The 27,914-nt window shown below is 38.5% G+C and overlaps 1 protein-coding gene across 8 annotated transcripts in view; it reads right to left on the bottom strand.

The window, feature by feature from the left end:
• LOC108108525 (heparan sulfate 2-O-sulfotransferase pipe) overlaps positions 1-26,145 on the bottom strand; it is a 37,173-nt gene extending 11,028 nt beyond the window's left edge. For 5 of the 8 annotated variants that reach the window (XM_041818354.1, XM_041818351.1, XM_041818353.1 and 2 more), the window contains exons 1-3: positions 25,870-26,144; positions 5,995-6,161; positions 266-324 (exon numbers count right to left, since the gene is read on the bottom strand). In XM_041818354.1, coding sequence (XP_041674288.1) covers positions 266-324; positions 5,995-6,161; positions 25,870-25,958 — 315 coding nt within the window. In that variant the 5' untranslated portion in view covers positions 25,959-26,144. Of the gene's footprint in view, positions 1-265; positions 325-5,994; positions 6,162-25,869 lie in introns of all 8 variants that reach the window. The other 3 variants (XM_041818348.1, XM_017216597.2, XM_041818352.1) reach the window with 2 other exon arrangements.
• Positions 26,146-27,914: the final 1,769 nt, after the last annotated feature.

Here is a 27,914-nt window from a genome sequence, read left to right as displayed (position 1 = left end):
GAGTGCGACAGAGACAGAGACATAGAGAGATGAGATTATCCGGGCAGGCAAGATGCTGAATGCTAAATGCTAAATGCTAAATGCTGTAGGCTAAATGCAATATCAAACACCAAGGAGCTGAAGCTACCGCTCCACATGTCGGTCGCTTTTGATGGGCTTTCGCCGATGGTTGCTTTTTCCGCTTAATGAACCACCAATAATGTATGCAGCAATGTTTACGGCGATATGGTAAAATGCAAAATATATAAAATGAAACTGCTCTTACCTGGCCCGTGCTTTTCAGGTATTGGTAGGTGCCATGAAGAGTGTTGATGTCGTCGTGCTCTGAAAGAGTACCGAAAAAGGTTATATAGGAGATGCTTTGAAAGGATTTAAAATTAAATTATTCATCAGTAATAGAAAATTAATCAATTACTTCATTTTACTTTACTTGGCTCATTTATCAAATACGATATCTCACGATTATCCCATTATCATCTAAGATTACTAATATCAGTTATCATCTCGACCCCAATTAAACTGAAATATTCGATGACCTTAAAACTGACGCCAAAAAAGGAAGCAACCCGAATACTTTTACTTTTCATTTGGGCCCGAAAGTGTTTATGCAACGTTTGAATGGGATGCCGAGGCCCAAAGTCGAAGTTGAAGCCATTTACAGCTACGATAAATAAATAAAGACGAGTGCAATAAATATGCAAGCTCATGATGATTCCTTTCACTTTTCCGACATACTTAGGATGCGATAGGGATCATCCCCGGCGGATTTGAAAGGTTTCCCCCATTTCTTCCCAGTACCCAGCCTAAGAAGTAAACGCATGCAAATGGATATTTCTGCGTGTCGTGTGGTCAATTAAAATGCTGATGCCAGACATTTGTCCAATCTCCGCAGTCGTAGGCAGCAGTCCAGACAATTTGAGTCAAGCTGGTAAATGACTGCAATTGATCACTTGGACCGAGAGATGCGGAAAACATCTTGATTTTCAAGTGTAGTGTGGGTCGCCGCACCACTTTTGTGTTGTTTTGGTTAGACTTGGGTTTATATGGCCGAGTATTTCATAATTCGCCGCGAATTGAACAAGGAAGTTTGCGTATATCCAGTCCGATTGCCTTTAAACCAGATCCGTTGTATTTGGTCAATTGGGCAGTTTCGCAGTTTTGCAGTTTCACTGGAAAATGTGAATGAATGAAAGTGTTGTACCAACTGGTTTCAGCCGGGTTTCTGCACAAAACCGCCGACAACAAAGTCACTGAACCACGAGTGAAATACATTTTGCGGTCGAAACCTTAAAATAGAAGCCTGCCTGCTTGCTCTCCTTTTATTTGTCACTTTTTTAACTTGATTCTGTTGCGAGTTTCTGTGTGTTTTCGTTTCGTGCGGTTTGCAATTGGGTCACATACCATTCAGCTCTCTTGTCCATCTGCTCTGATTGGGCTTGACTTCACCACACTTGGCTGTTCTAATCCGACCTTCAATCTTGGCCTAGCTCCGGTTATTGGCCGTTTGAACTGCCAACTGCAACGAAGGTGAACCACGTAGCATATGTCGCAGTTTATTGAATATGAGAAGTCTATTATGTGAATTCATGTTGGTTTTGGGATTGGTCAGAGTTTATGTGGTGCGAACCAGTAGCCAGTAATGGCATTTCAATTTTCTGTAAAATGCTTTGAAATTCTAAAAAGCAAATGTTTACTTTCGAATCACCTGACAAAATAGGGAAGTGGTCCAAAAAGTTTTATCATGATCGCAATAGCCAAGCAAATAAATTATCAAATGACCAACTTAGTATAAAATCTTGATTTTGCCTTTTCTAGATTTTACGTGCCAACTTCCTTAGATATACCTTTCATTCTCGGTTAGACCCCACCCGAAAGCTCGTTCATTAGGTTAATTTTATGTTTCACTTCTCAATCTCTCTATCACACCCTATCTTAAGATCTGACTCTAAAATTATCTGCGCCCCTTCGAACCGCCCCTGCTAACACAAATTGCTTGCTTGCTTGCATTTTCCAGCGGAATTGGACCTCAGCTCCGAAACACTTAGTTTGGCTACCCAGCGAACTTGGGCTACAGAGAGAGAAACATAGAGGTAGCCGATAAGTTTCTTTCAAATTTTAATTGAAAAAGCTGCACACTTAAAATCCTTATGTTTGTGGAACTAATTTGTTCCAGAAAATAAAATATTTTTTTATGAACTCCTATCTTATGAAAAGTCATATGGTCATAAAAACTAACTGGAAATTCCAAACTTAAACTCTCCATTTAGTGTCCAGTTGCGTAATACTTTCTCTCTCTGTAGTCGGAGGTATCCCATTGCCGTTGATGCTATTTTTATGGGTGTTTGGGTCCGTGGCTTAGTTCGTGTCTTGTGGCTGTCTAATTGAAAATAAAGCTGCCCGGTTCGGTAGTGAGCGCAAAGAACTGGTTTGCTATGCATTTTAGCCAGGGGCAAAGTTGGCATTGCTACATTTTTTTGTTAAGATTGTTGTTACTGTGCCAGTTAAAGGCGTTTCTTACTACAGAGACAGCCTGTGACAGGTAGAGTGCTGAAAGGTTCTAAAGAGGGTTGATCTATTACGTAGAGGGCTTTAGTTGATAAAAAACAGGGTTTCGACAGATTTATTGGGTAAAGGTAATGTAAGAATTACAGAAATTTTCAGTGATTAATGCTTAGAAATAAATATAATATAATATATTGATTGGTTCTGTCACTCAAAATGATGTTCTTCTAGTTTTAGTTTTCTTTACCATAGAGAAACCATATCATCATTATTACTCTAGTACTTTAAAGTTAATTTAAAGAAATACATTAAGAGGTGCAGCTAACTAACTAAAATGGTTAGAAAATGGGTCAGTTGCTTCCATAAATCATTCTCCGCTTAACCCACTCTTTAAAATCATAAGACTTTCCTAAAACCCGCAAGAATCTTTAGATTTTCCCCTGCTCATCTCCATTTGCTCATTAGACCGCGAAATTAACAAACCGCCAGACAACTTGGCTTGCATCGTTCGGCACCGTTAATTAACTTAAGTCAAGTTCAATGTTGCCAGCCAAATACATATAAAAAAAAAAATAAATACAAAAAGGCAGTCGGACAAAAAACCGACAGCAGACGGCCAACGGCAACAAACGGTGTCATCATCATCATGATGGCTTAAACGAGCATGTTGAGTACGTCGTCATATTCGTATCTTTATCTCGTACTCGACCCCAAGTCGTGTGAGTCAATTAAATGAAATATTTATGAATGGATGAGCAACTGGCTGAAGGTGTAAGCCTTTTTTCCTGCATTTCGCACAGTTTACATCGTTTTGTCTTTGGCCCAAAGAAAAACTCCATCGCCGTCCCATGGTGTTGTTTAGTTTTTCTTTTTTATTTCCCCAAATAATTTCTTTCATTTTTCCTAGGCTATTTGGTGTATTTTTCACCATTAGCCGGGCTTTTCTGGAGAGGGGAGCGAGCAAGCCGGGGACAATTTGTAACTGTCGGCAATTGACGCGTGCGCAGACGCAAATGCAAGAGCGGCAACAATGAAGATGCCACCAGCTGTGCGGCAAACATAACCCACAAGTGCACTCTGGATGGTCCGTCGCATCTGGCCCGACTTTATCCTCTTCCACATCATCATCATCATCACTCACGGTACAGTGGAAAATCGACTTTGGCTGCGGAATTTCGCTTTTTATTCCCTCAAAGAGGGTAATGTGGATTTCATTTAACAATTAAGTGGCTAATTTCATTTTGGTGTTAAAGTTTTACGGTGTAAATATTATTAATTAACATTAAATGGAAAATAAATTGGGAAAGAGCAACATTGTTCCAGTTCTCTCTTAAATATTGCGTTATAAAAAATCGACTATATTTTAATTTAGTTTAGCATTCTGAATGGTGATAAATGGATTTACTAACTTTAATATCCTAATATATTTTAATAAATTTTGTAAATTGAACGGGAGTACTATACATAAGAGATTTATATATATCTTAAAAATTGGCTTTAGGTTACTTTTTACCGATCTAGCAGAGTGTTTGATTATCGCTAAGCAGAGAAAGCCTTTCTTCATTACCACAGTGCCAGTGGTGTCAGCTGACTGATGTTGTTGTTTGGCAATCACTGCAGTTAGGCGTGAAGTCTTCTGTTTTCTTTCTTCAGCCCCTTCAACTCACAGTTTCCCCGCGAAAATCAGCCAAGTGGAGATCACTTGGCACAGCTGCCGCCGCGATGTTGGGGCAACTTTTGCCTAATTTGCAAGTGGAATTGCACGGCCCGAGCAGCCCGCCAAACTTCCGGCATGGAAATTAGGGTTTTGCATTTCCAGAGAGTTTTGATTCGATTTTATATTTTTCCGCGGTTGCCTAATAATAGCGTTATTAGTTGGCTGCCACAGGCCTAATTTGGGGTTTCGGGCTGACGATTATTGAGTGGCAGAATCTCAAGTGACACTCCACAAAAGCGTATTTTCATCAGGCCAGCTATAATGCTCTTTTTAGGGTATTTTTATTGTCTATCCACTCGAATGCGGTTTGTTTTCGGAATTTGGAGTATGTTTGGCAAACATAATTGTGGAGCTAAAAGGTGTCAAGTGATGGCTTTTGTGGTCCGCGGTAAAGTGATCTCAATGGGAGTATTTGAAATGGTTTATGAATTGCAACCTATGGAATATTTCCCATAATGCAAACAGATTACTCTAAGATATAATTAATCTAATCTGTATTTGCATTACTATTTGATTTAAATGCCCTCGTAAGAGCTTTAGTAGAATAACCACAAACAGATTTCACTGATTCTGTATTCCATAGCAATTAATCCCCTATTTCCTTTTGCTGCTTTTACCATTATCTCTGTTTACTAATTGAATTAATAATATTACAATCAATATGCTGCATTATTTATATCGGCCACAAAAACAAAAACGAGCTTAATGCTATGTCAAAAGGTTAAATTCCCAGTCACGCAGATAATGCCCCTAACCTTCTCCCAAGCGGTCCTGTCCTGTCGCTCCTAAATAATTTATTAATGCACTAAAATATTGACAAAAAAGGACTCTCTTATGTACAAATACAAATATATGCTCTATATGCAAACACATGCATATTGTAATTAAAATGTGCACCGCACATATTCGTAGCAGCGGCAATCTATGGATGCATCGACCGTATATTATGTTTATTTTAATTTGCCAGTTTATTAGTGCTCCTCCAAAAGTACACACAACTAATGTAAATTAATATTTATATATAGAAGTATATATATTTTTCATTGTGCTACATTTGCGAAATAGACCATAATTAATTCACGAGCTCTAATTCAGTCTAAAACGATCAACTAATTTATGGCAAGCGCCAACGGAAAGTATTAACAAAGGTCTCAGCCTCCCCGAAACGCTCTTGTAATACGTTTTAGCGCGGCTTGAGGTTTGGGTCAATGTGGTAATTAAAAATCAATTGGGCGTATCTGGGTTTTAAAGGCGGTATTGAATAGATTGAATGGGTGGATTAGGCCGTTCGGTTAAGCTACACTTTCCTAAGAGGTAAAGTATAAGAAAGTGTTGTGTTATGCAAATCTCTATAAAGTTTTCATTTAATTTTTAACAAATTAATAAAGAAATTTACTTCTTTAAAAATAATGAGAAACTACTAATGTTGGGTTAATTATTTTCCAATAACTTGAAGCTTATTTACTTATAAGTCTAAATCAGTTAATATCTTTAAAGTACTAGAACTTAAATCCCCCTTCGAACCCCATTTTCTTCCCACTGTTTTTTGCACTTTGCCAAACTTCCTGTCCAAATCTGATGCCTTATTCCGATAGGCAACGCAACGCGAATGCAATCGAGCGCAAATTCTGGCCCACAATCTGGCCTTGTGTCCATTGTTCCGCGGTGGAAGTGAGATGAGATGAGATGCGTTAGATATGCAACCGAGATAATGGGGTGTCTCGGAGGAGGAGGAGGTGGGTATCTGAATCTGAATCTGAGGGATAGTGACTTACTGCCCGCATCGTGTCCGCTGATGTGGTTGCCCGTTAGTCCCAGGGCCGAGAACTCAGACGGCTGCAGCTTCACCTCCATCTCCTTGAGGCGACTGTTCAATTTGTTCGTGTGCATGAACAGGAAGAAGGTGCACGAAATAGCCAGCAGGGCGATCAGCTCCACGGAACTGCAAGAGAACAAGCAAATAAATTGTTAGTCAAAGGTTAGCCAAAAGCCCGATGAATAGTGGATGGGGAACTGTTCCCCATTTATAATGGCCATTAAGCTTTTATAATTTACGCCAAATTGGTTTTTAGCAGCTATTATTTCATTTACACTTCGAATTGCTGTCACAAACAGCCAGCGGACCAGTTCCCCCCATTTCAGGATGTCCACGATCTACAGGAATCCCCAGGACCCTTGAAGGGAAAAGAAAGGTGGCATAGGGGCAGAGGTCCAGGCACTGGGACTACAAAGTGTACGCTGTGACAACATTTAATTAAGTTCTGAAAAGCCGGAACAGAGTGAAACGAAACAACAAAGCAAAAATCGGCGAAGGGACACAGAAGTGCACTGGTAGTGAGAGAGAAATTGCAAAAATTATAAAAGAAATTAACAAACAATGCGGGATGAGTTGTGGGGTGTTGCTTCAAGGGATACCTGACAGGTGTGCGGTACAGCTCAGTGATTGAGGTATTTCGATTGGTTGGAAGTCAACCCACATAACGCTTTATTTATAAGCACCACTTTACTATCTAAGGTTTTTGTGCTTAAATAGTTTAAATAAATTGAATAATTTATTTAAGTATTTCTTTCTTTGCATGCCTTTAAGAAATTATAATAAAAAACCTAAACATGCAAAGGGATTAAAATTATTAATCAAAAATTGGAGTAGAAAAACCATTTGCTTCTTAATTATTTGTTCTTTTCTATTTTCTATTTGCTAGAAAGACGGTTCAGTTATAAGATTTAAGTTGAGAAGATTAAATCATATTATACAAATATTATATAAATATATCTAAAAGAATCTAAAAAGATTTTTTGTACTTTGAAAAATATCAAAATGAAATATTTTCTACTTTCTTCTCAGGAACACCTTGCTAAGTACCACATATCCTAGTTTAAGTAAATGTTTTTTATTTTATATATTTGTATTTTATTTACGCTCCCTGACCAGCTCAAACGGCTTTCTTTCTTTTTCTGCATATATTTTCATATCAAATTGAATTCGCAGCGTTCAGATTTGGCATTACTTTTGCTTGAGTCGGTAAGCCAGAGCGGACAACAATGACCCAGTTGGGAGGGCTTAACCGAGTTGCAACAGACCGGACAACCTTTTGTGGGCCCTGGTCACTCCTGTGGCACACACAAAACTATATACTATATGTATTTAAGTATATATATCTATTTTTATTTTGTTTTGATATTTTTTACTTCTGGCCAAGCAACGTTGATAGCAAAACAAAGCACAAAGAAATAGAAAGAAAACAACGACCTCCTAAAGAGAGTTGGAAAATAAAACCGACTAAAATTGCAATGCAAACTGTTTTCTTTGGCAACTTTTTAATGCAGCTGTCCGCCGCTCCAACTGGACAACGCCAGAAAGAAACCAAATTAAAAGCAAAAACGTACTGTATGTATTTTTTATTGTTGGCTTTTGTTGGCATAAATCTACGGCCAGATAGCAGGAAAACTGGCCAGACAACGGCACAAAACTTAAAAAACGGTATCAAAATAATAATGACAATAAATGCGGCCATAGAAGGGAAACAAATGCGAAGAAAGAAACTGGGAAAATGAAGTTAAATAGCCGAAATCTTAGATACTCTTTGATAAATATCTTAAAGGATTTTTAAAGTTTCATACACTTGTAAGGATCTTAAAAGATGTTGATCTAATAGAGAATTTACTTATCAATTTGTAATTCAGAAATCCCTTAAAAGTATTTCAAACTGTTTACTCCATCTTATAACCCTTGCCTTTTGAGAGTCTCTAAGTTTGTGGCAAGTTTTTTAAACCCAATGAAAAACATAATGACTCCTTTAGCTCCATGGCCGGAGTTTAGTTCGAGGGGTCTTGTTTAGTTTGTCATCAGGTGCACAGAGTAATTTATTTCAAACGACTGCACTGGAGCTGCTCAGCTGGGCAGAATATCAAAGAGGGAAAACTGGGGGCCCGGAAAAATCCCAGGTTAGACTTTAGTGAAATGTATCTGTCGGATAGACAGATGCAATTGATAGCTGAAACCGTGTCCGGGGGCTGACCAGAAAGGAAAGAATCCTTCAGACAGTCACCTGCTGTGTGGAATCAGCTCAAGTTGCTAACTATATATATGTTTCTCTTTTTTTTTCGAGGGGAGGCTTCATTTCATTAGTCCACAGTGGCCGCCAAAAGTTTTGCGGCTTATGTGCAGCCGAATGTTCCGGCTGGGCATTTATGGCCCTGTTTTTTCTCAACTTATTGTTAAAGTTGACACTAAAGTGCCACGCAAATCCCACTTAAGCGCTCTAGCCACCAAAAACTTATACTTTTTCCTCTGCATATCCCAACTTTGTTACACATGTACAGATGCGGTCAAGTAGAAAGTGCTAATGAGTCTTTAAAATTGGATATACATGAAATAAAAGAAGTTATCTGTTTATGAATATACTTTGGATGTAAAAGTATAAAATTAATAAAAGACCTTACAAGTTTACATCCTAATATAATCAGTAAGCTCTTCTATAATTTTGTTGGCTATTGTAAATGATTTTTTTTGGTCAGGCCAAACAAAAAGTCGGAAATTTATTGACATTTTGTTTGGTAGTCCCATTGGATCGCCCGGCGTGTAAATGCCGAAAGTTATGTGATTATTAAAATAATTTTACGTGACTGCGTCGATTTCTTTGGGCAATCCTGGGAAGGGGAGTTGGGGATTTGGGTGGCAAAGGGGGTGGACTCCAATGGTTGCTCCAACTGCAGTTCGTTTGCTGCCACGTAGCACATGTGCAGGCCATTAGGGACCAAGAACCAGGGACCTCGGCCACACTTGGTTCGTTAGCGCTTTTTTTTGGGACTTTCAACATACTATACTATATGTATGCGATGCGAGTTCTATTTCCCTTGCTCCTAGGGGGCAGAGGATTGGTGTGGAGGTGGACCCGAACGTGGACGTGGAGGTGGAGTTGGGCGTGGCAGGCGGGCTGATGTGGCTCCAAGAGTAATAGCTTCCAGCTCGATTTCCACAGTGGCACAGTTGGCTACAACTTCATCAAGATGATTGAAATATGTGCGTGCATGTTGGTAATGAGTGTAATGGGACGAAGAGTTATAGATCCCTTTTTTTAGTTAAACCTTCTTTTTATAGACTGAACATAAGTTAAATTAGATCTTTATATTCAATATATTACTAATAGTAATGGATTTAGTAATGTACATTTCGGCTTCTATCATTTTTTCCTAATATCAATCATGGCAAAAGTCTATTGACACGCATTACGAACCGCCTAACTGTATCTCTACCTCGGATTTAAGGTCTTTAGAAATGCCTTGGGGTAAGTTCTGCATATAACTACCGTGGCCGTGACTATAGGTACATATAGTTTCAGAGATTATTCCTACGGTTCATGCATATCCAGCAATTTTACTGCGAATTCAATTCCCCTCTCGGAACAGAGAAATTGCAGAATCACCAAGAAGTTGCCTTAGAACGCAGAGTTCATTGGCCAAGATGCTTTCCGCTTATCCGCTAGCATTTGTTGGCCAACAGACCGCACCTTTCACTTCGGAGAAAGATGGTGGATGGACGGGAAGATCGGTGCCGAAGGGGATGGATGGAAGTGGAAAAAGTCAGCTGCCGTTGCATGCAAATTGCTCGCCATTTCCGCCCATTGTCATTCGACTGCCCATACACGTAAGCCTAGGCACCAACTACTAACATCTAACTACCAATAGCAAACATAATTTAATTAAACGATGGCAAATTTTCCAGCTAATCAAACTGTAAAACGGCAAGCGACCAACAAAATTGCAGCCAGTTTCCAAGGCATTAGAAATGAAGATTGCAAAATGCGCGGTTCAAAGAAATATTACAGTGGAGCTTGGGTAAGTCAAATGCTTTGTAAGTCTAAGACATTTATAGGAAATTACATACAAAACATAAAAGGTTTAATTTTCAATACTAGCAAAGGGGATATAACCATCGGCAAAGTATTCATCCAAATGTAATTCTGAGAGCTTTAAATCCTTAATATTTTCTTAATATGTACGTTCTTACAAAATTTTTATTAATTAAACATATCTAATGGTAGCTTGACTTGAATTACGGACTTTGCACTGTTAACAACCACTCGAAATATGCTTCAGTGATATACAATGAGGCAACTCCAGCTCCAGCTCCAGCGGCAGCTCCATCTTGGTTGACTTGCAGAGCAGGCGCAACAAATTGTTCGAGACATGAAGATTTCTTTCGCAATGGGTCCGATTTTTGATGGGGGATCTGCGAAGATGAAATAACCGAATCGCGCTTGGAAGCCGCACACTCCAATCAATACACGCAATAGGCAAGTTTTCGAAAGGTGTTTGAACCCAGATTTGCCCCCAAGCCAGCGGCATTGCGATTAGAAGTGGCCAAACAAGTCGAAAGAACGCGGGGTTAGGAAATATGAAATCATTGGATCGAAGACCATGTCCAGATGTTCTGGCCCTGACTTTGTAGAACTATTCTTTGTTCTTCGCTGAACGTTAGCAGTTTGAAGAAAATACATGCCTGGCACCATGACATAACCCAAACGCTAGGCGGCAGATTTTTTTATAACTAGTTTGCCCCCGGGTCAGACAATGATTTGCCTGATTTAATATGCAAAGAAATTGAATTTCTGCCGCGTTTTTTGTCGGCGTAACAAAAGTTCAACAAACTTTCAGCCACCACACTTTTTGGGAACCTTTCGCTTGACTTTTGGCTGGCATTCGCAATCCATGAGCACTTCATTAGGCAATTTTCGTGGGTCCGGCTCAAAAGCCCATTAAAATTGTCAACTAAGGTCAGTTAATGAGGCCTTCCGCTTTTGTTGTGTAAGACCGTAGGAAAAGTGTGTGAGAGGCGCATAGGGAGGTGCAATGAGGTCGCTGGGGTCAGGGCTTTATCTTTTGAGGTGGCGGTTCCGTTAGGCTTTATCCCAAAAGAGGGACACTTGAGGTCAATGGTAACAAATTTGAAGATGATTTCTTGGGATTTCATCTGGCATAGGAAATGGATGTTGTTTCGGGATATTGCAAAAGACAACCACCTTGTTAGAGTTATGACAACTTGCGTGTTTCGAGCTGAAAGAGGTAATAAACTTAATGTTAGGTAAGACAAAAAGACTTCTTTCTAACTCAAATATATAAATTTCAGGTAATTTTTTGTAGTTTTTAGATTGTAGGCTTTCAACTTCATAAGCTTTCTACCAAAAATAGAAAAGAAACAAATGTTAGAACTTTAAAATCTGACAGGCCTTAACCCATATAGAAAGATCCATCTCGTCACATTTAATAACATTTCCCTAGGGCCTGGTCCAAAAGCCGAATTCCCCTGGCCCACTCGCAATTAAACTATTAAGTCTAATCTGATAGCAGGCTCCGTGACATGGACCAGCATATAGATAGCCATCAGCCGAAGCAGCCAGAGAACGGTCCAAAATCTCGGCTCAGAGGGAAACTAGGCCAATTGTAATTAAAACGTTCTACGTGCCCCAACCGATGATTTTTGGTTTTACTTCGGCAGCCTAAGGAGGCCGAGGCAAAACTGACCCACAATTACCAGATACTTTTCGAAGCAAGTCTAAGACGAAAAGTGCGTACCGGAAACAATGTTTCCAAAATGTAACCGATGAAAATCGAGACGTCAAGTTTATTTTCGGCTGATTGGGCCAATTGAGCAATTGAATTTAGTGACGCCACGAAAAGTGAAGTAAAGCAGGGTTCGAAAATAAACAAAAGCCTCGCCATGAGTAATAATAATAAAATAATATTTTGATTAGAAAGTTGTATAATCTCAAAAGAGAGGAGCGCGAACGATTCGAGTCATGTGAATTTTTTATGCAATTGTTTTTCTTTTCAGTTTTCAGTTTTCGGTTTTCAGTTTTTTGGTTTTTGGTCTTCTTTTTGCACGTACCCATCCCGGTTAAGAGTGGAAACGAGACGGAGACTCCGGGGGCGGTTGATATTGTATTGTATAAGTAGCTTCAGCTGTAGTCATGGATATATATACCATAGATATGGCCAACATTTTCAGCAGCATGAAAAGCCAGCAAAGCTTGGCATATGATTTAATTGAAGCCGCAAAACAAAAGCAGCAACAGCTCAGTCCGCAGATTGGAACTGTGTTTATTTTAATTTCACAAATGTTATGCCATTTTTGAACTACATTTTACCATTATTCTTCATTTTTTTCTTGCTTTTTGGTTTTTTTTTTTTTTTTGCATTTGTTTTGCATTTGCCGCTGCTCTTTTATTTCGTTATTTTTCTGCGGTTTGTTTACTCTAATAACAAGACTCTGTCAGCATTTAAAAACTCATCAGAAAAACAGTTTTCCTCGTTTTTCACTGCGTTTTATGTGGTAAAGTAATTGTGATAAATTTTAAGTAAACAAGCGAACGGCACAAAAAAAGTTGGGTCAACAAAATTGCTTTTAGACAATGTTTAAAAAGGGTGAGAGGGTCTAACAAATTTGCCTGGACTTTAATGGATTTTCGGTAGTGGTGAAAGCGTTTTAGCCACTTTTTGGACTCATGCCCTAAAAAGTAAATCATTGCATGTGTTTTTACTGCACTTAAATCAAAAAGGTATTAAATTATTCTCATTAACTCAAAATAATTAAATTCCTTAAATAGATCTTCTTTAATTGGTTTGATTAATAAGCAATGGAAAATCTTAATAATATGCATTTAGAATTTGATTTACTAGGCACCTTCTGCGTTCTCCGTCGATAACTCTCAGCTATTATTCAAACTATTTTCGGAATATTCATGTTAGGCGGTCATTAGCTTTCAAGTTTAATGAGTGCAGCCGCAAAATCCACATACAATTAAGCCGAAGGCGGCGACTTGCCCGAAATTATTGTAATCTTCTGCGGCACGCTCAAGTGAAATATAATACATCGAAATAAAAGTTAATGACTTTGCCAGCCGAAGCGTTGAACAGCCGCAAAATAATAATGAAAACTGGAGATGCTGGTGGAAATGCTGAGAAATGTTTCGAAGGCATTTCACGCTTGTATCGAATATCGTAAATCGTACGGTATACGGTATAAAGTGGCGCTTAACACGCACTTAAAAAATTGAGTTGAATGTGCGGAATTGGACTCTATGCCCCCGACTCCTTGCCCCGCCTATTCCCTAGACATACATACTTGCACCTTTCTCTTCTTTCTCTATCATGATTTACTTCCATCCATCAGCTGGCTTGTTGCAAATAATTCACGTTTCAAATAGAACGTGATCCCATAAAAGAAAGCAGAGCAAAAAGTAAAAATCAAATCCCAACCGGACACAACATTCTGTGCTGGGAAAAGGTCTTCTTTTCGATCAAATGGCTAACTGCGGTTACTCGCCAAAAGATGCAAAAAAACTCAAGTAAAAAGTAAAAATACAACTCAACTTTCAATTGCGAATTGTGCGGCGTTTTCAAGGAACGTGCAACTGCAACGCTCCGCTGCAAATCTGCCATTCCTCCCGTCCTCTGCAACGAACGACAAATTGTTTTTGCCTAACCCGATACAAATAGATACAGATAGATACAGTACAGCCTCGGTAAATCAATCAAAACCATTAGGTAGCCTTTCTTAAGTGAGCAAAACAGCTTCCTAAAACATCCATATTACTGTCTACTTCTGAGTCAAAAAGTTTTATATATAAACAAATTATTTTTGACAATAATTCAAATACATAAACATTATTATTATATAATTTATTTAATCTTGCCAAACTATAATTTAAAAAAGAAAGCTTTATTTCTTTTGAAAAGAAATTAGCTTGCAGAAAAGATAGTTTGAGTTAGGTAAGTTCGACTGTAGTTAGACAGCTAGATAGATGGATATATCTGGGCAAATCGAGCTGCGGCTAAAAGTCAGAGTCACAGTCATGGTCGTTGAATAAAAGTGTCAATCTTGGGCAACAACATCATCATTAACGCCTTCATCATTATCAGAAGCAAGACAATTTGCTCTTTTGTTTTCAAAAAAAGGCAAAAACGTGATGGCAAAAATTGAATGGAAAGTAACTCACAAAAGTGACAGCTGTTTGAAGATTTTACGCCGGAGTAATATTTGCCCAACGTTTTCATAGCAAAGTTTTTAGTTTCTTGAAATTACAAAGGGACTTCATTGTTAGGGTATGCTTTGAAATGTCTTGTTAGATTCTAGTGTTGTTTTAAAGTTTAGGAGCCTTAAATTACTAAAGGTAATATGACTTTCGGGAGATGCTTTAACGATTAGGAAGTTATGAAATCTTCATGATCATGAAAATAAAAATAAAATACGGCATACTTAATATTTTATGTTGTCTAACTCTTTCCCTATTGATTGTACTTTTTATTGATGCCATAAATTATCCATAAACGATTGAAGACTTTAACCACACATCTTTAGAGGTCAATAAGTTGATTGTCAAAATAAAAAATATTACCGCAAATCAGAGTTATTTCCTACGGTTTTAAGATCCGATACACTGCTTATCTGTCTATAAAGCATCCAATTAAAATGTCATTCAACCCATTTGGCCCAGAAAGTTCCATTTCGCTTGTTATGCTCCCATTTAAATTTCCTTTGCCAGTCCCGCAGCATGTGCATGTCAAAAGTAAAGTGAACCGGCGAGGTGAGGCTTCATTTGGCTTAGATTAACGCGGCTTGTAATTAAGTTGTAAAACCTACGTGCGGGCTTTTCAAGTATCTGCCCCCCTGAGCTTGCCCCTAAATTTTACCTAGTACACACATAAAAGTCCTAAGTACACAACACATCCTAAGCGGGGAGGAGGAGTGGAAAACTTGTGGCAGAAATGGAACTGGAAATTCATTAAGCGCTGCTTTAGTTTCCCCTATTGCACTTGGAAGATATGCAAAGTAATAATGAAGTATAAAAATGAATGATATATTATATTTTAAATCAAAGATTAAGTACTTGGTAATAATATATTGTTTTTCTGAATGGTGCATACAAATATTATCCCAAGTGTAGATATGTTTCATTGTGAGTCCCTCCCTTCGAGTTACTTTTCAAGTTATTCATTCAATTTGTAGGTGTTGCTGGTCATGCAACGAGCTACCTGCAACATATGTGGCTGGCAACATGTTGACGGCATCCATTAACACACTCCAGTTGTCATTTGTTTTACTACCAGGCTAGAATTGGGATTTGTCCACGGAGACGGAGAGCGAAGAGATGTGTGTTGACAATTAACGAATTTCATATCATGGCCATAAATCTGCCCGGTTTGCTGGAGTGTAGAACAGCCCTCGATGAGGGGGCTGGAGCTGAGGGTACTAGCAGTAGTAGAGCAGTGTGCCAAATTGCTTTTGTGGGTCAAATTGTAAACAATTAACTGTTATGGCAACTGATTTCGCCGCGAAGGTTTGTTTTTAATGCGATAATGATAATGGAGCAATGAGAGCGGCGGATTTCGGAGGCGGCTAGGCTTGAAGAGTCGTCTTAATGATGATAAACATTTCTGTTGCCTTTTCTGGTAAATGCTTTTAAGTGGATTAATAATTATTTAGAGCTAAATAAATTGGCAATTTAAAAACAAATTTTTGTTTCCTAGAATTGCGTTGCCAAACATATTTGCATCGAAAGTATTGATGGCAGAATAATGAACTAAATTATTTGTTAATTAAGTTATAATCAATAAATATATAGCATATATTTCATAGTATTTATCAGTTCATGAAATAATTCATCATATACACAATTATGTATTTACAAAAAGATGATTTTCGCAAAAGCTTTTATTCTTTTTTTCTTCCATCTACCAACCAACCGAATATATAGGCCACAAAACGAAAACCAGCAAAAGGCGGCAAAGTGAGACGGGAAACGCTTTAAGCCCTCCCTTTCCCTTTCTTGCCTCTACTTATTTGACTTGCAGCGAATGTTAATAACATTTTGTATCAACAACACCAGCAACAACCAAAATTTACGCACTCGACAACAGAAGCGAACCACTCGACGGCATTTGTTGCTGTTGTCGCCATCGTTGTCGTTTCCTTTAACGAGCTCGTCCTTGTTGCAACCGGCGCACGTGACACGCCCACCGTCCTTCTGTCCCTACACCTGCCACGCCTCTTTGGCAGAGGCAGCCCAATTTCAGGACTCAGGAACTGCTCCTGCTCCTTGGCCTCCATTTTCATTTCCATCTCCGTCTTCGGCTTCGTGGGTGCTTACTTTTACTACTTGACGCTGTCATTTGCGGCATTGCAATTAATTTTTGCCTGCTCCCCGTGTACGTGTGTGTGGGGAAGGGGGGCGGTGTGGGAAAAGGGGTAGGGAATTGGGTTTTACACGGAAAAGATATCAAAAATTGTCAATAGTTTTTGCAGGAAATTATACGACTGGCAAAGGTACATACGGACGAGTACATACTATTTACATGTTTTAAACTTAATACTTTGAAAATTTAACAAACATGATTTAGAATTTAAAAGGTATTTTTAGATTTAATTATTAAAAAATTAAATAATTCTGATGACTGATTTTCTAGGCTCCACCTAGAAGAAACCTAAATCAATTTTTCAATCAAGAGGCTTTTCCCTATTGTAAAAATGTTTACAACCCAAATTAATATAGATTAAAAGTCAAAATAAATACTTATTCCTGTGAAAATCTTGCCCGAAAATTGCTTTCGGTGCACTGAATAAGAATATGTGGGCGGCACTGGGGCAAACAAGTTGGCACACTAATTTCTGATCTCTGGCTGCTGCGAACAACAACTGCAACGGACCGGAGGGGCAATAGGGATAAGGTGGCGCCTTGCTAGTTGTCAAACGCTTCTCATTTAACGCCTGCATGGACTCTAAAGTGAAATTGGGGTGGGGCAAGATATTGTGTCTTGCTCTGGAAATTCGAGCTGGCTTTTCCGAGCTGCCCTGGCTATGATAAGCATTTGCATTGCTGTCATTATTTCACCTGAGACGACTTGCGGCAGGAAAAATTGATATTGACAAAGAGAGTTTAAAGATAATTTCCCTGAGCCTTGGCATAAGCCTTGAGCTCAAGTTGGGAGATATAGAAAATTGAGTGGTAATTTGAGAATTAGCAAAATGTTCACTGTTGCGAAAGTCTTATTTACGGCGATTAAAAATAATGTGGATCAGGTTTCCCCTGTTTAAAGTCTTAAATTTAAACTAAAAATGTTTTATTTTGTTTTATATTGGGCTCTTTAAGAAATAAAACTATTAACTATTACTTATTAACAACTCCACCGATTGATATTGGCCTTGTTTTTAACGCTTTCCTATATCAAATTAAATCTTTTATTGCTGGACAACAAGTTTTGCTATTTGCCCGCCCAAAGGTAGTTAAATCGGTGCCCACTTTAGTTTTCTCTGCTGATTGCCATGACCTAAGGAGGGAATCCTTTCTCCACGGCAGCTGCCCAATCCCCATTGGCAACCTTCGCCAATTTGCGTTAACCGAAACCTCCTTTTTAGACGCGGCCACCTGAAGGGGTGGGAGGGCTCTTAAGTATTAAGTATTTGTATCACTCCTTGACTTTCACATGGCGAACCCGATCCGATTTTCTGCTCATTTGTGATGTAAAAAGAGCGGCCCGCCCGACAGCAACTTGCCATTCAAATTGGTGTCAACCAGTCAACTGGACGCCAAAGAAAGTGGCGCCACAGACGAGGCACTGAGAAAAATAGGAGCTATCCTTGTGGTCTTCAAATGGTTAAGAGATGTTGGTGGATCTTATTGGGATTTATGTTTATCTCTATCACCTTTAAGATCAAAAAAGATCGATATTTTAAATCATTCAAGAAAATCCTATGAAATGGAAATATTTATTTGAGAAATTTAAAATATTCGAAATAAAACGGAATTGATTATCATTTAAGGTGATATTTCTTTCCTGTTTGGCTGCCGTTGTCTGTGCTCGCCACCGCCCAGGCAGAGATCTCCGCTTTTTCCATCTACAGACTCTGTGTGAATCCAAGTCACAGTCCCAGTCACAGGCGATGTCAAAAGTAGGTCGCCAGCGAGCCAGCGTCTCCGGCAACTTGTTTAACCGGCGACCGAAGGAAAAACTCGCTTTGCACATGAAAATCCCAGAGAGAAAAAGAGTAAGGAACGAAAAAAATGGATATGCATCCTGTGGGACATCTTCGACTAAACGAGACTAAGCTTAGCATTAAAATTAAATTTTATTTGCAATTTTATTTGCTCCTCGGTTCCGTTCTCTTGTTTTTGAAAGAGGAAGAGGAAGCGAGTGTGGAAATTAATTAAGCAATTCAATTTCCCTTGCAGGTATTTGTCTCTCAAATGTTTGCCATTGCATTTATGTTAATTGGAAGTCATTGGAATAGAGAAAGGATGTTGGCCATTTCTAGCGGTTGATTTATCTACCAAATGAGTCTAAGAAACTTGGCTCCTAGGATGTTTAGTTTAAGTGCTATAATCAGCCAAACGGGAAATTCAATTAATCCATCTCGACATTTATTTATTGGCCTGAATTTCAAAGTGTCTTAATATATTCTGCTTAGATTGAGACTTCACTGACTACTAACTACTACAAATTAATAAATATAACATTAAAATATTAAGATCTATTAGTCTTAATGTCCAAATTGTGTTACAATCTTTGTATGCATTACCCCTTTGGAAGATTGAAATTGATTGGTTTGGAAAAAGAAATCCCCTTGAGCGTTAATTTAAGCCACAGTGGCCTAGCTAATTAAAAAGAGGGATTACATAGAGCTCTGCCATTATCAAAAGCATCAAAATGCAGTCGGGTAAACAAACAAAACATTGTTGGCTTTTGTTTAGTGAAAGGCAGGTGAATACCTGCTGCTGGTGCGCCTGCCACATGACGAAGGCTCCACCTAATATACAAACATTGGCTGAAGACTCGAAAACAGTTGCCGTGGAAAGTACACGCACAGCTTGTGACCCCATCAGGGCATCTTTCGGCAGTTACTCTTCTTCAACCAAATCCAAATACTCATGTGTTTGCCCCGAGAAATGAAAAATGTTTGGCCAAAAACCACCCCAGTACCCTCCTACCCTTCAGGTGGTAACAAAACGAAATGATAGCAAGATTTATGATTTACGAACATGATGTTCGGTACATGTCGGATAAGCGATCCGAAACGAAGGCATCATTAAAATCAATTTTGATTTGCCAGCCAACCTCCTTTCACCGGGTTCCGAGTAACAGCTGCCACATGCGAGGCAGAAGGGGCAAAATTGGATTACAACTCTTATTGGGGGTGTTCAATGGCAGGTTACAACATCCGACATTCATTAGGGATCCATTTAACTTTCTTTTACAGGGCAATTCCAATTCGTTAACTCTTTCGGCGGCCCCCAATTTAAGGCAATCAAATCGATGCTTTAATGATCCATAAACTTTGTTCAGGCTGTAAACCATCTACAAATTTTTTAGCCATTCTAAATGAGGATTGTTTTCATTACTACTAGTTGTCTTTCAAAAATTGATCGATGGGTGCCCATTTCTTAAGGAATGTTTAACATTGAAGTAATTTTTAATGGTGTAATATGTAATGAAAAGAATAATAACCTAACAAGGAATATTATTGAAAACAAGCTGAGTAGATATTTCTGAGATTAAACATTTTGTTAATCCCCATGAAGCTTCGTTGGCCAATAAAAGTATATCTTACCAATATCCTTAATCTGACACCTTCAAAATCAAATAAAATTACTCATAAGTTTTTCCAGTTACCCAAGCTTTGTAAACTTAAACTATCTGCTAGTAGTTATAACTCTAATCTTTCGTTCATTTAAATCTGGAATGACCACTTCAGGAAAATGCAGTCAAGATTTTCAGTTTCAGTTTTTTTTCTTTACATACTTGTCATGGCTAGGCCAATCCCCCTGGCAATTAAAAGACCGCAGAGAGTGCAATTAAAAAAATATTTAATTATAGTAAGGCTCGGGATCCTCCTCGAGCTGTGGACCGATTTTCCGTTTGCGGTTTAGTTTTGGCCTAAAAGCCAGCGAGAGGCACATGACTCGGGCGATGTGGTCATTACGTCATGATGCAGCTTTTGGCTGCTGGAGTGGCACAGTCAAAAGCCAGGGGATATATCCACTTATACTCGTACATATATACTCGTAGTAGTAGAGACGTAAAGGCGGAAAATGGGGAAAAACTTGTAAGTCGGGGCAGACAAAAACCGCATATTTGTCGTGAGCATTTTGTTACAATTTCAATTTTGGCCTGGTCCATTGTTGGGGGTCGGTTTCTAGACTCTACTCTTTATATGCTCACGGAATCTTGTAAATTTTTTTGGTGGCTAGGCGTTGCCTTCGCCTTTTTGTTTCGACTACTCGGCTTTGGTTGCATTTGAAAGTGCATTTGTTTCGGTCTTGGCCAATATTTGCCAACTATCAAACTGGTTTCTTGCGGTTTTTTCTAGTTTTCTTAAGAGTTGATGAAATGGCCTTTTATGGCCGGCCTGCTCGACTTCTCAAGTGCAAGGGAGTGGAACAGAAAGGTAGATCTATATTATCAATATTTACAATAAAATATGTATTTATATATACAAGATATCAGTATACATCTGGAAAGTTAATTGGAAATAGTTGAAAACTTAAAATATTTATCAAGAGAGTCAGCATGACTCACTGCAATAGAAGTTTAAAGTTTTAAAGTCCAAAAGAGTGAAACTGAAACGGATGAGTTTCCATTTCCAATTAGCACCCAAAGTTCTCTCTACGCTTCGATGCCAGAAAAGTGAAAAGAATCATAAATGCTGCTGCTAATTGCAGTTCAATGCTTTCACTTGATGGCGGGGCTTCCTCTAGAGTGGCCAAGAGCGCCACCCACCTGGGGATCCATCTCTTGGGATCCCAGACATGTCCCACCGTAAAATATTCTGCTCGGCTAAGTAGCTGGCGGCCATAAATCTCCAGCAGTTCGCCGGCTGTAAAAAGTGATTTACATACTCGAGGAAGCCCCAAGTTCGGGTTTGAAGCTGTGGCTGTGAGCGCTAACTTACTTTCGCTATGTGAGAGTGAAGAAGCAGCAAAGAAATTAAATTCAATTTTGCCCCGTCTTGGCATTTGGCAAACTTAAAAAACAAGACAGCAAAACGCTCGCAAACAAGTCAACACAAATTGTACTTTTTTCACATTTCAGCCGGGTTTCTTATTTATAGCATTTTGCATGCATATTTGATCAAAAACAATCAAATTTTATGAGAAAGTACGAGCGACCAAACACATCTTGATATGTTTCGGGAAAAACACAAATTGAAAGGAGGTTTCTGTCCATATTTTTTAAACTTTTTATGCGTTGCATAAAGATAATTTTTATGAAAGTCTCTGTTTTTCGGGCAAGGAAGTGCTTAAATAAATTAAGGGGTCTGTGTTAGGTGAAGTGGTATTAATGAGTCGTGTTCATTGTTTGTATATCGCAGGTGAAAGGGTAATTAGCTGATGATCAAAAAGTATACAAGGTGGGATGCAAAAACCTATTGAAAGACATGGGTCAAGCGGAGATTAAATATGTTTCAGTTCGTAGTACAGTCCCTCAACTTGCTCGCATAACCTCTACCTTGATTATTTGAATGAGTATTATGAGTACTCAGCCCGCTGTTCAATGACTTTGAACTACAAAGTTCCAGCAGCCAGCTAACTCAACCCCACCTTTTGGCAGCAATTTACACTTGGCAAATCTCAAACTTGAAGACAAAAAAATTCATCATTGTCATCATCATCAGTTGGCTGTTACGCATTGCTGGCCACGCCCCCCGTGCCCCAGAGCCCATATTTGTATATCAAGTGAAAGCTATACACATAATTTCCACTTGTCTGTCTGCGTCTCTATGTTTTTTTCCTGCACTTGCTTTATTTTTAGCCAAAAAGTATTGCACATTTTTCACATGATTGTGTTAATCAGTCTTTGCCTTTCTTATACAGTCCACATACTATGCTAAAAATAATGCGAATTTTTTGTGTTTTCTATATTCGTAAGCCAGGTCGACCCGACATTTGACCGTTTTATATAATGCAGAAAAACTCTTTCATCTCATTTTCCGTGGGAGGGGGCGTTTGTTTTTGGTGTCCACACAGGCATGGCCAAAGTTTCTGTTTTTATGGCCAACTAATAACAGCCATATAGTTGTAGACTATTATGGACTGCCTGTGGGCGTTTGTTGCTGCTCTGAAATTGGCCCAGTAAAATTGCCGGTCATCTCTTCTGAAAGGTGCTAAACGGCTGCGGTCATAAATTGCTATAATGTATACAAAACATGTGAATATTTTGTGGGCTTTCACTTGCCAAAAGTTGCGTGCGAAATTATCAGTGGAAAAGGGAGTGAGCTGTGGGCAGAGGCCCTAGAGTTTCACCCGATCATGCGGGTTAGGTGTGAACTTTTCGGGAAAATTGTGTAAAGTGCGGGCGCAAAGGTAGCTGGAATTGGCTCTAATTTTGTTTTTTATTGTTAGAGAATAAACTATAAATATTTTGGGATAACTAATATCCTTAATAAATATCTTTAATATTTTGTTTAAATAGCAATTGTTTCACAAAGTACTTTTATTCACAGATTTTGTGTCGTGTTAAGTTATAAAAGCTCTGCTCTTTTCTTTTAATTTTTTTAAAGATATGTATTTTAAAGGTACTATAAACTATGCAACAAGTAGGAAATATTTAAATTTCTTTCAAAGTATGTTTGGGATATCTTACTTTCAGCTTAATTGCAGTTTAAAAATAAACAATTTCCAACTTTTTGTTAAATATTAGTGTTAATTATTTTTAATTTGCCACCCGCTGCAGAGAGCCAGCAGTAATTAACTTTCCCGTGGCCACCGGCAGCGTGTAAAATTCCCAATATACATCATTTCCATCGCAAGAAGACAGACAAAATAAAACAAAACGCATACAAAACTCAAAGCGAAATGAAGGAAAACAAATCACATCACTGAATGTAATTACACGAATGTGAGTGACTGCATGTCGTGGAGCCCGAAGAAAGAAAGAAACTGGTAAGAAAGAGAGACTCGGAGAAGAAAGACCGCATAAAAGCCAAAGAGCCAGCTACAGTTTCTTGGCAGCACAGCGGCTGCCTCTTGCTTCCCAACTTGACCCGCTTTTGAGGCGTTCTAAATAATTTCTGTCACGCTTCGGCTTGCAGTGAAAATAAAAGTAAGTTTCGTATTAGGTAAGCCCTAATCTAAACCGATAACACACAGTAATTTATGCTAATTCAGACGAAAGTTTTACGTAACTGCTTTTGATTCTACCCATTCGGCCGTTGTTAATTGTCATTGAATTCGTGAGTCCATTTTGACGGGCTTTAATCAGGCGAGTGCAACGAACTCATTTTCTCCGTATGCTGTTTATCGCGTGTCTGGTTAATGAAGCTGCCAAACATCTGTCGGAGAGTTATTTAAGCAAAACCAATTAATTTAATTAATTAATATCAATTTGGGAGTGCACAAAAGACTCTGGCGCGAATAACGACAGCAAGTACACGCATTAATACGCAAATTCGCGAATTTCGCGGCGTATTTATTTTCCTCTCCAGAACCATTCTCTTCTCTGGCGATAAATCATATTCATATTTAAATATTTGCATAATTTTGCTGTGCAAATGGTGAGATTGTCTTTTCGCTAAATCGGCTGGGCAATCGGAAATGGATAAAAAACAAATGTTTACCTGATTGATTGGCAGATTGGCAGACTGACTGACTGACTGACCAACTGATTGACTGAGAGTTTGCAGCTGCGCGAAATTGTCAAAATGGGCGTGAAATTATGCTACTGCGAGCGGCAATCGCACAAAGTTCGTATCTACATTTAAATCATGTGTTTAATTAATGCCAGTAATTCATACATTAAATGTAATAATTCGTTCTGTAAATAAAGGAAAGTGGGTAGGGAAGCCATAATACAATAGGGCTTAATAGGGCAAAAGAATTTTAATTGAGTTTGTTATTGCGAACGGAATTTAATGTTAAATCACTCATAGTTTAAACTACTTATATCTAAACAGCTTTAACACTTTTTGTTACCATTTACTTTAAACAAATTTCTAAGTATTTACTATAAGACCTCACACCTATATGCAAATATCTGTTAGCCATGTCTCTAGCCCGTTTCGCCTTAATGAAAAGCAAATTCTCACACCCTTTTGGAAAATCAACAAAAGCTGAAAAATCGTTTCCCAAAAGCCAATTAGTCCAAAACATGTGTAGTGGGTCTATCATTAGTTTACATCTCGACGCACTCGTTGCAACAATTTTGGCCATACAAATGTGAAAAAAGAGCGAACGTTGCACAATAGCGGACGCAGTGGCTCAGATCTCTGGCCTAAACACCTTTTAATGGCCAAAATTGTTATGGGCGGCCGCAGAAACCGCCGTCTGCCGTCTGCCGTCCGTCGACCATCAGCCATCGACTAATGAGCGGGCAGTCAAGTCAGCGGGCTCTTAACTTTTATCTGAACTAAACCAAGTTGAGCTGAACTGAGCCGCATTGGGTTCTGTAAAAGGCCAGAACAAACACTGAAAAATGTAGGCCCAGACAATGCAGTGCGATGTGGTAGGTGGTAAGACACAGCTCTTTTGGCTACTTGAAATAGTTGAAGTTGAGCTCGGCTTTTGTGGTTTTCCTTCTTTTCATCTCTGTAAACTGGCCCCAAAGGTGCTACACCAAATGAATTATGAGAAGAATTGCAAATAAAAACAGCCATAAAAAAATTATAACCAAGATTGTTGCTTTTAAACTGGAGCAAGAGTGGAAAAAAGTCAGCTGCTGCGGAAATGCACATGGAGAAGTTTTGGAAAATATTAACTAAATTTATTTAGGAGGTTAAGTTTTTAAGTTATTTTAAGTCTTTTGATCTAGAAACCACTTTTAAAAAATATAATATATATGGTCTGATAGGAACTATATATTCTACTTAGAATTACCGCTTGAGATAATTGAAAATAAAAACATTAATAAATTATAATTCATTTAAAAGACTTTTGAAGATCTAAGTTCTAAATTTAAATTCTTTTTAAGTAGTTATATTTTTAATAATATTTTCTTGATGTGTAAAGACAACTGCAATATTTTACTTGTAAGCAGTAGTTAAATTCCTGAATAAATGTTCGAACAACCTCATTAACGAGCCACTAATTTTGAAACCAATTAAAGTCAGTAACTGAATCAAAATCAAATATTGTTTTTAAAGACTGCTACGTTAATATTACTTAGATTTTTTAACTCTAACACATTAAGACCATATAAAACCGAAAGCAAAAAAGAACTGCCAGGCATATAAAATGTTTTTTCTTGCACAGAAATAGCTGCAATTAATTTACTTGCTGGCAGTACTTAAAGTCCGTCAGAAAATGTTTGAACTGTTTTTGCGGGCAATTGAAGTTTTTATTTAATTATATTTTTCAAATGCGAAGACCCTGAAATGTCTTTCACTTTTTAGCCAGCTGCGAAAAACGGAAAGTCAGACGCTTTTTATGGAGAATCGAGAGCAAAGTCTTTTTTAATCTTCAGCCGTTGAGGCGAACGCAATCTTCGATCTAGCAACTCGATTCTCAGGCAGTGGCCATTCAATAGCAATTATGACCGGTTTTCAATTAAACAGAAACTGGAACTCAATTGCATTTCCTCTTTGAAACGAACTTCATTCTCGGCCGAAAGAAATCTTTTCTCCTCGGTTTCTGTGTTTTTTCCTGGTCAGAGATCACACTTACCGCTTGGGATACGGTATGCGCCGGTACTTGAAGGCATTTTCCACATCGCGCAGTTTCATTTTGTACGATCGCTCGGCGTTCAGAGACATCCAATGGGAGTTACACAAAAAACACAATCGTTTGAGATCTTTTTCGGAGACCTTTCTTGGCCGAAAGAATTTTCCGGTCAGCACTTGAATTCACTGCGGTTCACGAGAAGGTAGATGTTGAGACGTCCGTAGAGCTCGGCGATCGCGGCTTGACTGAATGTTCCTGGGGGCTCTTGGCCGCCTTTTTGGCCAACTTTAAGACGAGGCTGGCAGCGGCTTACCGCTGTTTGCTTTTACCATTTTCTTTCGCTCTCTTCGACTCTGTTTGCCCGCTCTCTTCGGATCTCTTTGTACGCTAGTGCGGCGGTCGACTGAGTTCGTGGACGTGACTGTAGCCCATTTGTCTGTGGTAACATTTTTATTATTCACCGACATCTGACATTAATCTACTTCGGCATATTTATTTAGGTCGTCCAAATATCAGAGTGTCTTTATTCTCCACTGCAAGGAATCTAATTTCGGGCACTTGTTTCAATATCCTCTATTGAAACAGCTGCCCGAATCAACCTTAATAGTCGTTTTTAACCGAAAAGAACATATTGCTTTCGATCCAAACCACGTTGGCAAAAAGAAGAACTTTGAGATTGGTTCAGCTGGTTTTTGAATTTATTTCTTAGGGGAAGAGAATTAGAATTAGGAACAGGTTTACCTTTGAACTTCTCCCCCCCTAAATGGGTAGTCGAAAAGTTGACCTTCCCGCTTTTGTAATTTCCATCGATTAGATTTTGCCAGTCGCGCATAAATAAAAGATTCTTCTCGATTTCTGGCTTCTCACATCGTTCGTTGGCCAACTCTGGACCTAACTATAATTTTGGCCGGACTCAAATCTGAAATTTCTATAAGTTTTGTGCTCCGCCGATCTCCGCACTTGCTGTCCACAAAGCTCATTGACCCTTAGTCAACTGTAGATACTACTGGTACAGTGGCAACGCGAAGTTAATGGTCACTTATTTATTTGAGATATTTATAATTAGAAAAAGATTAGCTTTCAAGCTACATTATTATTTGACTTAATAAAGAACTAAGTAATATAAAATATATTTTATATATTTCGAATTCCAAAGAGTGCACTATATAACATAAATAATTAAGGATTATTTGCAATATATATTAATCATAGTAAGATAATTATTAATATTTATATACATTTGCAGTTGCAATAAGAAAAAAACCTCATTTAGCACTTATTCATTTATTATAACACTTTGTAGAGTTTTGTATATTTTTTTAGGTATTTTCATAGGTACACAAACTTTCTTCACCCACTGTAGCCAGCTTGCCCACTGACTGGCGTCAGACGGGTGCCGGATTTAAGCGTTTACCCACAACTATCTGCCTAGGTCCACATTTTTTAAGAACGACAAAAAACCGACTGTTTAAACTTACTAACCTTTTTTTATTTCAGCAACAAGCTGAAAATCCGTGTAAATTTCTCGATAACAATGGCAAAAAAATGGAAAAGTGCCAACCTCAACATAAGCAGACAAAATGTGATAATAAAACTACAAAAAGTATGTGTTGGCGGCACATGCCTTTATTTCGTATGCTAATAATTTAAGGTATTTCTGTAATTATCACCAAGAAAGCCAGAAGATGCAAGCTGAAAGCTGAAAAGTTGCAAATGTGGCGCCGATTGCATCTGATGATTGGCCAAATCGATTGAGATAAATGAGCCATCTGAATGATCGGACTCTTTCTCCGATTTCGAAACATGAAAGCTGACGACTTGTTCGTCTGTCAGTTTTCGGGTTAAGTTTATCAGCTGTCCAATTGTGGTTGCTCACCCCAAGTTGGTCATATCTTTGGGCCGATGTTATTGTTTTTGTGCTGCCAACCGCTCGTTTGTTGTTGTCACGATTGTGCTGAGCTGGCCACTCGATTGTAAACAACTGCAATTGGCCCTAGGTGCAAATATCAATAGCCGGGTGTGTGTGTTTGTGGCAGGTGTGTGTATAT

Source organism: Drosophila eugracilis, unplaced genomic scaffold (assembly GCF_018153835.1).
Source record: "Drosophila eugracilis isolate 14026-0451.02 unplaced genomic scaffold, ASM1815383v1 contig_2154, whole genome shotgun sequence".
NCBI classification, from domain to species: domain Eukaryota; kingdom Metazoa; phylum Arthropoda; class Insecta; order Diptera; family Drosophilidae; genus Drosophila; species Drosophila eugracilis.
The sequence above is the reverse complement of the archived record's forward strand: the minus strand, read 5'-3'. Positions and strand labels throughout refer to the sequence as shown.